This window comes from Fusarium subglutinans, assembly GCF_013396075.1.
Source record: "Fusarium subglutinans strain NRRL 66333 chromosome Unknown NRRL66333_c0000315, whole genome shotgun sequence".
Classification (NCBI taxonomy): domain Eukaryota; kingdom Fungi; phylum Ascomycota; class Sordariomycetes; order Hypocreales; family Nectriaceae; genus Fusarium; species Fusarium subglutinans.
The window spans coordinates 26,200-40,328 of NW_023502378.1; the positions used below are offsets into that span (position 1 = coordinate 26,200).

The 14,129-nt window shown below is 48.5% G+C and overlaps 4 protein-coding genes across 4 annotated transcripts; 2 read left to right on the forward strand and 2 right to left on the reverse strand.

Moving 5' to 3' along the window:
- Positions 1–3,706: 3,706 nt before the first annotated feature.
- Positions 3,707–4,725, forward strand: FSUBG_13168 (f-box domain protein; the record flags this gene model as incomplete). Its single annotated transcript, XM_036678031.1, has 2 exons — positions 3,707–4,081; positions 4,213–4,725. 2 exons carry the CDS (start codon positions 3,707–3,709, stop codon positions 4,723–4,725), a joined length of 888 nt encoding a protein of 295 aa, XP_036531366.1.
- A 297-nt stretch (positions 4,726–5,022) lies between these two features.
- Positions 5,023–6,078, reverse strand: FSUBG_13169 (coiled-coil 16; the record flags this gene model as incomplete). Its single annotated transcript, XM_036678032.1, has 1 exon — positions 5,023–6,078. One exon carries the CDS (start codon positions 6,076–6,078, stop codon positions 5,023–5,025), a length of 1,056 nt encoding a protein of 351 aa, XP_036531367.1.
- A 685-nt stretch (positions 6,079–6,763) lies between these two features.
- On the forward strand, positions 6,764–7,560 carry FSUBG_13170 (MED7-member of RNA polymerase II transcriptional regulation mediator complex; the record flags this gene model as incomplete). Its single annotated transcript, XM_036678034.1, has 2 exons — positions 6,764–7,009; positions 7,066–7,560. The coding sequence occupies 2 exons, from the start codon at positions 6,764–6,766 to the stop codon at positions 7,558–7,560; spliced, it is 741 nt and encodes a 246-aa protein (XP_036531368.1).
- A 2,488-nt stretch (positions 7,561–10,048) lies between these two features.
- Positions 10,049–12,535, reverse strand: FSUBG_13171 (adenylosuccinate synthetase; the record flags this gene model as incomplete). The annotated part of the gene is made up of 14 exons (XM_036678035.1): positions 10,049–10,102; positions 10,153–10,179; positions 10,233–10,373; positions 10,428–10,490; positions 10,715–10,759; positions 10,808–10,844; positions 10,898–10,946; positions 10,994–11,090; positions 11,148–11,321; positions 11,696–11,932; positions 11,982–12,013; positions 12,165–12,185; positions 12,251–12,390; positions 12,501–12,535. 14 exons carry the CDS (start codon positions 12,533–12,535, stop codon positions 10,049–10,051), a joined length of 1,152 nt encoding a protein of 383 aa, XP_036531369.1.
- Between the last annotated feature and the right edge of the window lie 1,594 nt (positions 12,536–14,129).

Sequence of the window (14,129 nt, forward strand, 5' to 3'; positions counted from 1 at the left end):
GATGGTATCTAATCACCATGCAGGTTGAACAAGGACAGAACAGTAGAGGACGAAGCCTCGACAGGCCATCACGGCGCTGAATATGGAATCTGACCGTAGAACCATAGTCTAAGGCAAGGTAACTCTATGACTCTGAACCGCCCAATGAGCAGAGAGCCTGGAAAGCCACAACCAGATCTGGCGAGTTTGAGTTTGAACCAGTCACCTGGGTTGCTGCAAATCATGTGTCTGAAAAGCGCTGCATGGAGCCCCTTTACAAGTAACGGGGAGGAAGCGCGTCCGATCGTACCTGGAGCCAATTGGAAAAAAAGATCTCGCGAGCCCACAAGAAGGTACGGTACGTGTCGGCATTTCGCCAGGCTCGACACCCATTTCGACCTGGAGCATTTCGCATTGTCCAGTGTGCAAGCATGCGGTACGGGATGGTTTCTGGCACATCATATCGGTTCTCTGACTTTGTGTCATCTAGACCGTCTGCATTCCGGCAGTGTCTTTGATCGAAAGAGCAGCTTAGAGCGGATGTCGAAAGCTAGCGCTATAGCCATGCAGCCATGTGGGGGGAGAATTGACAAGCAGGGGGTCAGTCAGGGATCAGCGGTTTCGGATGGGTCTTCCTGTACGGCAGACATGTTTCCATTGTCGCCGCATGGATGCATGTAGAAAGCAATGATTGGCCGGAAGCAGGATCTCAACCACGGCCATCCCAGGGAGCCAAGATCTAATGAGGGCACAAGATACAAACGACAGATGCTTGCCATGCTAGGCTTTCAACGATTGTAATGAGGCTGAGGCTGAATGACCAGGGGAAGTCGCACGTTGAGTTCGTTAGGGAAGGCGCAAATCGAGCAGGGTAGGGGAGCAAAGAAAAACTGAAAACCTCAATCCTAAATGACAAAACGACTTAGGTGATATAGCCTAAGCGTAGGATAGCTTTCACTGGTTTTGTTTTGACACCCCATATCAAGGTCGTTGTTCTCTTGCCCTTCAAGGGCAGGAGGCAGGTCCCCTCGAGAAAAAAATTAGGGTGTGGGCTGAGGTCCTGGTTTGTTCCACAACCTTAAGACACAGTCGCGGCAGTGTGGAGCGAGGTGTACTGGTGTAGTATTGACAATCTGGAGACAACGATTCTTTTGAATGTCATCTTGATAAGGCTCTCGACTAGCTCGCAAAGGTGCATAATTGCGGAAATGGTTGGAGAAAGCCAAGTGTGGTATCCATAGAAGGAAACGAACGCGCAAAACGCGACAATCCTTATTCAGGGCACGACAAAGGCGATGTCCGAGACATCATGCGGCAATGAATTGGGTCTGAGTCTGCGATTCAGCGCTTTGTGACTCGACGGACGCAATTGACACGCCTACCGTAGGTACGCCTGTTGAACGATACTGGGGTCTGAAATTGAAGCCCCTGCTCCTCACTGTCTGTCATGGTCTAGAATTCGGTCGCAGACTCAGGTGGGTTTGTAAACACGTCACGACGCCGAGGAAGCGCGCGGGTGTGAGAGTAGGATTGATGAGCACCATTGACATAGTGATGATTGTTTCTCTTTTCTTTTCTTTTTTCCGTTTTTTCCCCCCAAAAGTTGCCTGGCTCAGCAATCGTGTGAAATGACATGTGCAGTCCCACGCATGGGAGGTCCGGAATGCAGGTAAAAACACTTCATGCTTTGTGGTAAGATGGAGGAATAAGGTGCCACGTGCATAACTACGTCAGCTTGAGCTGAAGGAAGGGCAGGTAGCGAGAACTGCAGGCTGCATGAACATTGCACGTTCATCCCGCACGAACTGAGCAAGGGGGATATCTCGTTGATCTTGGCCAGCGCATCGCTATTGATCGGTGGCAGCTGTTCGAGGCGGAGGAAATGTGCCGCAACCACAACAGAAACTTGGATCGACGCATGGCGCGGATTAGGGTCAGGTTCCGGGGCCGAATTTCAATCGTTCATCAAAGAAGGTAGATGGAGTAGATCTTTCGGGTGGCTGTGATGAGCATATGCATGCGAATGCGGATATGTGATGTGATGTGATACGTATGATGTGCTGTATGCGGGTGTAAATAAGTGGGTTCCACCAGCCGGTGTGCCTGCGGTAGCTTGCAGGTGGATAACTCGACATTGTGTTTTGGTGTTGTTGTTGTCGGGCGGATGGTGGTGATATTAACGTTGGGCCGTCGTGTTATCCCTTTTCTTCTTCTTCTTCTTCTGAAAATGAGAGCGGTGAAGATAAGGCATAGGCCAATAAAGGCAGGCCAAGTTGGTCCCGAAAGTGGCCAGGTGGGAACGCAGGAGAGGAGGCGGCAGGTACTAACGATACAAGTACAGAGAGGGAAAAAGGGAAGCAAGAATGAACAAAAAAAAACAAGAATAGCCGGAAGCCACTGCTAGGCTACAGGTTAGGCAAGTAGTCCCAACAGGCTCATCAATGACTTTGAATATATCATCTATGGTGAGTGTAAGTAAACGCTATCTGAAGAATAGAGCTTGTTTATTTGATCTTTATAATTTGTGCAGTTTGAGTTCCTCCTATATTAAAGTGTTTGTTTCCTCAGGTGTCCTGTGGATGATTTTGGATGATTTGCGTCCAAGTTCCTACAACGTTATTACCTACAATAGTACTTACCTAAGTGACACTGCTTACAAAGTCTTGATGCAGTCTTGACTACCTTACCAATTTGTCTTCTTCATTGCTTAAACTGTACAGGTATCTTGAGTAACTTGGAGTTATATTGAAGTTACAGCCCTGCAACTGTTCTGTTTTCTAACAAGAGTTTGTGAAGTGGCTGACCAATAGAGGGTGTCATCACCATGCCTTTTATTAGGCTCCCGCCCTTAGTGTAGTTCGACATTAACGCTTGCGCTTAACCTCCATATAAGCTAACCCAATACGTCCTTCACACTCCACTTTGATGGACTTCCCCTCAACTCCAAGTTTCATGTCGAACTTTATGTTGTCTCACGACTCAAATACTCACATCATCTATCTTACCTTCTTAAAGTGATAGCTGCATACCTACTATCTGCGATAAAGCACAATAATTACTTCAAATCGGTGCAGTACTATCAGGGTTTATAGCTTGAGGCTCACCTAGCGGCTGGACTACCTATTCACCTTTCTTAGCGCCCTACGCGTCATCAGTCAATACTCTAGCCTCAACATTGAAACCGTCGCCTTCGACGGACTGAGTCGCTCCAACACATCGAGCCACTCTATATTCGGTGGATAATAGCTTCGACGACAACAAAGTCTCGCTGGCTCCGCCGCAATTTCTACCTAAATTGCTGTTTCCTTACTCGATATTGTGGTTACAACCGACTGACCAGACCGGCCGTATCAGCGACCGCACTTCTTACGCGCCGTGTTTATCCCTCGTCGTGTATTGCCTCATCGCCACTCTGTATTATCCACCGGGTTCTCCGTATTCTTCTTGTTTGTGCGGAAGTCCATCACCCACCACATTGTCTGTCGGAATCACGCGCAGCAACACTGCTAGGTCTTTAGAGCCTCAACCTAGCTGTACATGTGACGATCACTCGACACTTGCTTGACACCTATGTCCTCTCGCCTCTTGGTTGCGTTCTGCCGTCTTGCCGGACCTTCGCGGACTTCGGGCCTGCCGGGTTGACGCATTATACCAATACCCCCATCCTCACACCCTTTCGCAGTACCCTTTGTTGCAAATAGCGCCGAGGGTAATTACTTAGATCGTCATGAAGCCTGTTGCCACATCGCCTGAACAGCTCACCTCACAGGTACATGGGCTGTCGTATGGCTCACCCCGTCTCGAGAACGCTGGCTGTTTAGCTCCGGGCGAGGATGTCAACAGATCCTACCCTGCGATGTTCGTGACCACTGATGCCCGATCTGCAGCCAGCCCAATCGCCCCCAGCATCCCGCGAGAGGTAGCCTGCCTGACCTTTGCGACCGGCGACGTTTGCCCAGGCTCATCGCTTAGGACAAGCGCTGTCAGTTGTATCAGACTGCAAAATGCCCTCCTTTCGCCCTCCCTCGAGGACCTGCCAAACGAGGTTTTGTTTCACATTATGGGTTTCCTGGACGTCAACGACCTTCTGTCAACGTCGAGAGTAAGTATCGACTACCTACCGTTAGCAAGAATAAAGTCTACTCTCCTATTGGCATCCCGGGATCATTCATGGGACCTTGAATTGGTCCCGACAGCTCGAGACCTTGGGAACACAGACTGATACAGATTTAGACGAGCCATCTCCTTCGCGATATCTCTCAAGCCCCTATTTTACACCATTATCGGCTTCAGCGAGCCCGAATTAACCTTCCGTCACGCCTATCGTCACCATCTCGTCCAACACTGGCTGATCTCATTACTCGTTCAATCTTCATGACACATACTTCCATAGTTTCTCGAAAGTTGGCCCGATCCTTGGTATCAATCCGACTGTCTCGCCGCTTGGCAGCCAGACCCTCAGCCTTAGCCTTGGTTGAGCGTTCTGTGTTACCCAAAGAGTGCGTGCCTGGTATGTCGTCAGTGCATGTGGCGCCAGCAATTGTTGCCAAGAAGAAGGCAATCGAGAAAGAGAGAGTTAAGGACGGGTTGCGACAGTGGATTGCATCGAGATGGAAGCGTGAAGTCAAAGAGCGTCAAGATGGCGTAAGAAAATGGGAGGAGAGCCGCGGCATAGGACGCGTGTGGCGCCTCCGTAGGTTTTGGGAAAGAGTCAGTCGTGGTGAGGAGCGAGACAGTGCTTGGTAAGTCAGTGATATCAGCTTCTATGAGGTGAATCGTTGTTAGGCTGCGTGTGCAATCATGCATGATGGACCTCTATAGTTCGGTTCTGTATTGGTCACAGTTCTGGCAGGGGGACGTCAGCGGTAGCAGTGGCTTTCGTCCTGTCTGTAGGATTGCTTGTATGATACATTATGTACGATGTGGTGATGCTACAAAATCGACGAACTCCGTTATGAGTACTGGGCCCTGTGAAGGCGATCGGCGAGCCCTTCACGAGTGGTATCTTTCTATCATGCATGGTTATGTACAAAGTCCCTTTGCTCAGGCTGTTCGAAACCTGAAGCCATCCCATTCATCTTCTTCATCGTCGTCCTCGTCATCGTCGTCCTCTTCCTTCTCTTCAATAGCTGGCGTGTCCAGATTCTCTTTGCCTAAGCTTGTAGGGTTTTCAGTGCCATTTTCTTGACTGAAGCTTTCACCACGTTTCCGTAAGGCTTCTCTCTTGTCCTTTAACCGCTTCACGCGAGCTTCGAGCTCTTCCATTTCTTCAAACTCCTCTTCAAGCGCACGGGTTGCTTCCTCCTTTTCGTCTTCGAGATCGACATCAGCTTGAGCGCGTCGCTTCTCGGCCTCCTCCTCCTTCTGGGCATCGGCAGCGGCAGCTTGTTCTGCCGTCATGGCTGGGGCTGATATAGTCGCGTCTTCATCGTATGTGGCTGTTGTAGCAGCAATGTCGGCCTCGAAGGCTGCCCATTCTGCTTCATCGACCGCTATTGCTGCCGCAGATGTAAGGCGCTCGTCTGTAGTCAGACTGCTGGCCTGGCGTGAGGGGAGCGATGCAGTTGTAGACTGTGAGACCAGGTTATTAAGCTGACCTCCAGGGGTAGAAGAGGAAGAGCCATCTCGATGGGCTGGTGTTGCTGGTCTCGATGGGATTTGGATCTCAACCCCTTGTGACGGTGTAGTCGACGTCCTCCTAGTCAATCGAGGTGGCGTCAAAGTCTGGTCCTTGTTATCCCTATCTCCGTCTCCATCCATTCCATCCACTCCATCGGTCTTATTTCGTTTCCGCCTGCCATCGTCCATTTCGACATCTCCGTCTTTATCGTCGATAGCCTCCTCGTTATCGTCGTGTTTCCGTTTTTGTGAAGTCTGTTGTTGTGAAGCTCGAGCGTTGGACGATGCCGCTGTTTGAACTTTTATTAAGCGAGTTTTGTGTGCCTCTCCTCGGACATGTGAGTCCCATAACGATTCGGTCTTGATGTGCTCGTGGCAGAGGGTGCATAGAAGTTTGCCCGCATCAGAATAGACGGCATATGGGTGTTCGATACGGCGAGCGGCGCGCTGTTGCCGCAAAAGAGAGCGTACGTCGGACATGGATGTAGATGAAGATGAAGAGCCGTAGTTCGTGACGTTAAAGGAATGTGGTAGATGAAAAATACCACAGGTAGAGTAAGGTGTTGAAGTATATGAGCTGGTTGTAATTCGCGATTCCAATTGAGCTCAGAAGATCAAGAGAAGCTGCCTCATGAGGAATAGGACTAGAGAGAAAAGACGAATGCCAGAAAAGAAAAGAAAGAAAGAAAGAAATGCGTCATGCTTATGACGTTGAATAGTAGAGATTCAAGGTCGTCAAAGGGTAGCAAAGAGGTGTGAGGTGAGCAACCGCCGACGATTAACCGGCGCAAACCGATCTTCACTCCATTTCAGTGGGAGGGTCACTGACTGTTTGCGGTATCATTTGAAGGTCACACGGCACAACACTAAAACGATACTAAGTTTTATTTACCTTCTCAAATCATTGAGACTTGCTGAAGCAATACAACACTATCTAGGTGGCCAAGCTCCCAAAAGCTTTGACCGCAGTTGCATCCACGTGGATTCCAGCCATCCCACCAGAGTCTCACTCCCCCACTAGGAAACGTCCACCTCAAGGGACCGCATACCATCCTTGTCCTGCTCTGTCTTTTGAGCCGCCTTCTTAACGCGGCGTCTTATTTTCTGCTCATATAACTGCCCATAAGATTGCTTTGTGAGGCGATCTTCCTACGAGAGCTGAAAGATGGCCGAACAACAGCAAGAGGGCCATTCGCTCTCATCCATGTTCCCTAACCCGCCTCCCTTTTGGCAAGACTTTACAGCAGATAAGATTTCTCGGATTCAAGAACTAAGGACTTCATACATCACGGAACATGGTGGTGATCCTTTGACAGTCCGCGTGCCTGGTATTCCCGAAGATCTCGTCAATCTGCAACCTCCGGCCGAGCCAGCCGATGGACGCTGGCGTGTATTTGGCGATCAGTACATGGTAGGTTAAGCGACTGCGATTATTTTTACAAGATGTTTGACTAAATGAGGGTTTAGCTGGACGACAAGCTTCCAACTCTCGAAGATCAAGGGATCACCAATCTTCCCTCATCATCACGGCCCGAGTCCAAGGATGCTAAGCGCTTTGATCGCGCCTTTGAGCTCAAACGACTTGCTAAATCGCTTCTATTAAACTTTCTCGAGCTCTCTGGGACATTATCGCATAACCCATCGCACGCCGAAGCAAAAGTGCAAGACTTGCGCACACTCTTCATCAACTTTCATCACATCCTCAACGAGTACCGGCCACATCAAGCACGCGAATCAGTCATTGCGCTCATGCAAGAGCACCTAGACCGTACGCGGGCTGAGACCATGGCCATACGGATACAGGTGGACAAGGCACGCCGCGTACTCGATGGCTTGGGCAGCCTAAGCGTACCCAACGTGCCCAAGGCTTTAGGACAGAACACCGAGGAGGAAGATGTGGAAGCGTTGGCGAAACAAAGAGAAGCAGACGTATGGGCTGCCACAGATACCTTATTTACTTGAGGGCGGGTGTTGGAATAAGCATCAGATATTGTCCACACCGTCACATTATTATCAAGGGAGTTGAAAAGATTAACTTCCCAACAAACAATACAGTCTTCCCACACTGGGCAGGCATACATGGAGCGAACTTCAGCATCTATGCGCATACAAGTGCACACGCATCAAGCCAAGCTTCGGGCTGTCAAAAGGCTGTCATAAACTTCGTCGGAGTCGTTGATTCAATATACACTCTTCAGCTGCGCTATGTTTCCCAGCAGCATTGTAACGCAACGCACAAAGGACTATAAAAGCTCACTTCTCCTCAAACAATAAACACCCGGCATTGTTGCCTCGCAACGCATATCATTATTCGACCCCCCTTTACAGGATGGTGCAGGGGATACAGCAGCATTCGTAGTCGCCACACTCGATACACTTGGTTTTGGTGCCCGTGGCCTCGGAGGGCTTGATGATGGACTCGGCGATGGAAGTGGCAGCGCTGCCGGGACCGTTGCGGTCGTAGAGACATTTAGAGGAACCGCAAGCCATTTTGGAAGTTGTTAGGAATTGATACGGGAGAGGTGAGGGCGATCTGCAGTTTAGCTGGGTCAGCGACCATTCATCTTGGACTTTGATAAGTTGGTGGGCGGGAATATAGAAGAGTATGTTTGGTTTGACTTACCGATGCGATAACGAAACGAAGTCAGTGAGATTTAGGGGTTTAGAAGAATGAAGTTCCAGGTTTCAAGCTGCAGCACGAGTGGGAATTGAATTTCAAGCTTAGGCTATAGCTTGGACCAAGCCGACCTAAGGTACCTATTTTGGGCTAGGTACACCTGTAACATGATTGCGTCACCAATTGGGCTAAAGTGTGGGGGTGGATTGTGATTCAACGTGTAGACCCTGGATTTGATCACTCCCTCTTGGCAATATCCCTGAGCTCAGCCTCCATTGAGCCACCGCAATGATGAAACTTTGGGATAGAATGTATTCCGAGTGTATTCTACAGAACTTACCTACGTGGCTCTCTTTTTTTAGGTGAACACTGTGATCGAATATCAAGATTGCCAGAACTCATATTATAGGCATATCGAGATGGGTTGCCCAAAGAAGCTCGGAATTAATGTGTGTTCAAAGTAATAGTTAACCAACAATAAGGTCTCTCAAGGGTAGAGAGATGCCTCGTAGCCAAACTGCTACTTGACAAAGTTGCCTGTGCCAGATGCAAAACTTGTATCCTTCAACGTCCAAGAACAGGCATAAGCACTGCCTATTGAAGAGCTCATAGTGTTTAAGATATAAAGGCACCGAGCTTACAGAGTACAGAAGTCGGGTATTGATAATGGAATGCTGTCTATGTGCTTGTTGCTTACATTGATGTCATAGACAATAATGTTGTGACGATGCTCTGACAGCACACACACTCGACCGTTTTTTAGAGATAGAAATAGATAAGGTATGCGCCTATAAAAGTCTTGATATCCATAATAATCTTGAACTTGTCCAGAATGATTGAAAAGAATCCAGTAATCTCGACAAACATGCAGCCTCCAGGTGTTATTTCGCCTTGTTAGACAGAGCAAGGGCAGGCAAGCATTCGACCAGTAGTCCGCAACTGATACTAATAAGTTCAATGACAGAGCAATATAGATCTCTGTAAACATTATATACGAATAGCTTACTATACCACCGAAAACAATAGCGCTTCATCGGTTCAGCATCTCCGCCACTCAGACAGCTGGTTCTGGGCACCCGCTACATTTCCCGGCTACGAGACTCCTGTGGACCACGCCGACTCTCACTCCACCGTCATGGCCAGCGTTGTAGACCTCGAAATCATCCGCTTCGGCTAGTCCCGGGCTAAGTATGGATGTGTTCTGTTAAGATACATGGCGCAGGGAAGTCATTGTGGAGAGCCGTATAAAGGTATCTCCAATCAAGGGAAACATGCGCAGTGGAGCGCTGACGCGATCTTTGAAGTCGGGGATGGGAAAATCAAAAGTTTTACCAAGGAATGGGATCAAAAGACTACGCAGGTGAGTACACTTCCTTGTCACTGGCTGAGGGATGATCCTAATGTTGGTGTAGATTCAGCTTGGATGGGCACCAGTTCAGGAGAGCGATAACCCAAGATGGAGTTCCAAGGCATTAGGCAGGTATATAGATTTATCAACATACCTTTTTTGGTTACGAAATTTACTTAACAGCCATGGGGTATTAGCAGTCCTACGGTAACAAAGACTTATATCATCCAAGGCATCAGCATTGGTCCAATTATTGTCTCCTGGGAGACCTTCATTGAAACGAGAGCCATCAATCTACACGATACAAGAACTCAAACTGGCCATGCGGGGTTGGAAGTCTAGAGCATGACCAATCTGTGAGAAGCCCAAGTCTATTTTCTAAATGCGCAAACTCTTCTTCGACCACTGAATGACTTTGACAGCCAACACTCCTTACATACGACCCAAGTCAAGCTAGCATTAGGTGTCTTCTCTATATAGCATGTTTAGGCACGCTGGATCATGGCCTCACGGTCAGGACCTGTGCCAATGTACTTGATCTGCTCAACTTTAGCAATTGCGTTGTAGGTCAGTATGTGCGTCCACCTACCTTGACTCCCACAAACTTCTCGATGTACTGTTGGTGGTCAGTGCCACTATTCGTTATGCTAGCCTAGGGAATATGCTCACCTCGACGTACTCGCGGGCTGCCCTAGGAAGGTCGTAATAGGTCCTCGCGTTGGTGGTCGGCTTTTGCCAGCCTGGCATCTCGTGGTAAACCACCTCAGCTCGGTTTAGAATATCAAGATCCGCAGGGTAAGAATCCAATTCCTGTCCGAATGGTCAGTTTCCACAATCTATCATCATCTTGTTGGCATCACTGACCTCTCCATCGATCTTGTAGGCAATGGCGATCTTGATCGTTTCGAAAGTATCCAGAACGTCGAGCTGCAGAGTGTTAGAGCGCTTTGACGTGTGCCACGGGCTTTTTCTACCTTTGTGAGATTCAGGCAGTCGTAGTAGTTGATCGAGTTACTGTATTTGACCACAACAAGGTCTGTGTGTGCTTGTCAGCTGTGTTCCCTACTACGAAAGGTTTTGAGGTTGTGTTTACCAAGCCTGAAAACGGTCAGTAAGTTTGTCAGCATCCCAGAGCCATCACAAAAACTCACCATCCACATCGGCGTCTGCGGCCAGTCGACGTTCCCTAGATAAGTCTTGTCAGCGGTAGAAGCTCAAAACCTCCAGGGAGCTTGTGGTCTCACCCATTCGCGTCCAATCTCCTGGAGCTTGGTGCCGATCCTAAGTTAACCATTCAGCTTCAGAATAACCTCAAGATGGGTTTCAAGACGCACTCTTCGGTATCTTCGGTCTTGAAGGCCCCGGCCCCGACACGGGTGGTATCTGTTGCTAGTCAGTAGTAGATTATGGCCATGAAGTAATTGACATACAAGCCTTGACCACTCCAACCGTCTCCGTGATATTCTTTGGGTTCAGTGCAAGTCCGCCGATAATACCAGCAAGTGTAGTACTTGAGGAAGTGACGAACTGTAGTTAATCATGAGTACGAGTGCAACCCAAACGGTCAAGTTGGCAGAAACTTACTGGATAAGAACCATAGTCAACATCTAGCATCAGTGCCTGTTTGATTGGGAACAAGTACAAGCGCCAGGTCCCAGAACCCCTTTCCTTCACAGGAGACTTGACTGATACTGGTCTACCGACATGCCACGAGGCGCAGAGGTTTGACAGGAAGGCCTGGGCTCGCGTCACGACAGACTTTCTGAGCACAGTTTGGGGCTTTAACCTCGAAACGCCATGACTGGGTCTGCTCCAAGCTGATCCCAGGCGCATTCCTCGAATAAACAGTCATGAACTCCACGGACCACGATCAACAGCCAAATAGACGAGGAGAAGCCAAGTCTCCGTATGACTCCCGATTTCTGCCGAGGCATGAACAAATACACAGCTCAGTACAGCGCAGGCCCTTTGTTGGGTACCGCCAGCAAAGTGAATGCCCAAATGAGCAATATGTCCTGCCCCGAGCAAAGAATCTTGCGGGAATAGGAGAGAGGACTATGAGACCGTGGGCACGGTGCTCGTTCCGCCATTGCGTTAGTACTACTCGTTTAGTCATAGGATGAGAACCTTACGTTTGCGCCTTCGACCACAATCTTCATATTGCTCTCCTGTGCGGATCTCATAAAGGCCACGCCGTCCACGACATACTTACTGAGCGTTTGTCTGTACTCATCAAAACGAGCAAGCTCGCCCTCGATGTCATATTTGAGCAGTTCTCCGAAGCGCTTTTGAAAGCCATCGGCTAAACGCCTCAACTTCTGCTCGAAAACTTCAGGGTTAAAGACATCGGCCATTTTGATGCCAGTTCGCTGGGGAAGTTAACATACAGCCCGCTCCAATATAATGGCTTTCTCTTACCGCTCTACTTGTCTGATAGCATGGACCAATGCCTATGGCGAAAGTTAGACTTCGTTGCTTATATAGCGTCGCTGGCACGGCATTGGATAGGATTCTCTACGCTATTGAGATTTGGGAATGCTTGCGATGACGTGACAAAAGCAGAGAAGGATGATCCGTCATGGAGTCCCGGGGTGAGCATACCGCGTCTTGTTGTTCCGATAGCTGCGTCTAGTGTGTAGACATTAGCTGTTATTTCCCAAGGACAATGTTAGAAGCATGGGACGAACCTCCAAGTTCCTCCTCCTCGAGACCATCCACTGCGATGTGCAGGTCCAAGAGAATATTGACCCTATCAGAAACAAGGATCCGATCATGTACCGCAGTCAGGTTTTTTTCAAGCTCCTTGAGCTCGCTAAAGAAACTTGGGCTAGAACACAGAGTTAGTATTATTGGCATGTTCGGCCAGGCCAGGCCAGGCGTCAACAAGATGCTGAAGTGGTAGTCGAGCTAGGAGTGGAAGGCTACATGAAGACTTACACGTGGAAAACTACGCCCGAACCAATGAAGTTCATGCTGTGGTACTTGTCAACCTCACTGTTGCCATCTTGAACGACCAATATTCTCTACAAACCATCTTGGGTTGGCCAGCCCAGAGGGCAAGAGGTGAAAGCTGCCTCCGCATTAGCAATTATCCAGTCCCTCCACGTGTGCTGGTTCTCACCTATACGAAACTCCGTTTACACTTGGCACATGTTAGCAACACAACACACATGAATACATAGATCCACAGCAAGAGTTTGACTAACCGCACGAGATGTCCAGCGTTATGTCCACCCTCGACGTTGATTAGCAGGTATTCGGTTCTGCCTGCATTATGCTTACCGCGGCTCGGGCACAGAGTTGAGCCTCCTGACACTGTCCATCAACCAATTTGCCCTTCTGGAGTATGGTTAGTGTCTGAGTGCCATCTGTTGTGTTGGGATTTCCCTGAGTACTAACACCTTCATCACCTATGGGAGTCCTGGTCAGTATAATGGCTTCGAACCGATATCGGCTGGATGCGGAGGAAGGCTATAGTCCAGTATAGGTAGGGAGAGAAACATACCCCATTGGGCCCCGAGAATGACAGTGATCGGCATGTTGTACAATATAAAATCAAACTTGACTGCCGTAGTTGTCGTCGTAGTGTCTATAGAGAAATAATAAAGACGTGATCAGGTCAAAGTGACGAGGTTCAGTAAGTGAATAGCCACGTGATTATGGCGGGGTGCTTGCACCATACCCCCTCCATCTCCATCACGGTGAGGTACTGGCGGCCAGTCCCCAGCCAAGACAACTCCAACATTCCAGATGATAAGGTCTGTCTGTCTGTCTGTGTAAGGCATTGTTGAGTCCTGCATTGTCTTTTCTGTATACGATATCAACTATACTATACTATGCCTTCGAGTTCGTAAGCAGCCCAAGATGACTACACTCTACATACATGTTTCGCACCAAACCTGACCAGGCCGACCCCCATGGACCTGATTCGAGGTAGGCATGCTTGACGTTACTGATATCTCTGCTATGAATGCTATGAATGCTATGAACAGGAGGACGACACGCTCTTGAGGTCGAGGGAGCTTGGTTTTGTAGGTACTAAGTTAGAGGACTATTACTTTAAATGCTAGTCTCATATGGAAAGAAGCATATGTACTGAGTCCCTAAGCTGAAACATACCTAGACAAATGGAGAACGCGGGCTTAGACCGACGGGTGTGAACGGCACCCGGGGAGCGGAGCGGAGGTGTCTCCACTTTTACCGAACTGTCAGAGGCTGCTTCCTAAGTTATGGCGTGCAGAGAGATATGGGCCAAGCGGACGATTAAACATGTCTATTCCTCATTCATGATTACGCTATCGCCTATAAAATCAATATTTCTGCTATTAGTAACCAATATTAAGTATTTAATACTAGTACCTAATTTACATCTTCAAGCCTTGATTTAAGTATAAAAAGTACCTAGCCTGTCTTGCAATGCAAAGATGTTCTACTAGTTTTAGGTCCTGATTTAGGTTTTGCATATTAGCACATCTCCTTACAAGCTTTTTAAATAACTTACTACTTAGATACCTAATTTCTAATTTAGCTTAAATTTCTACCTTAAATAATAGTATATTATGTCTA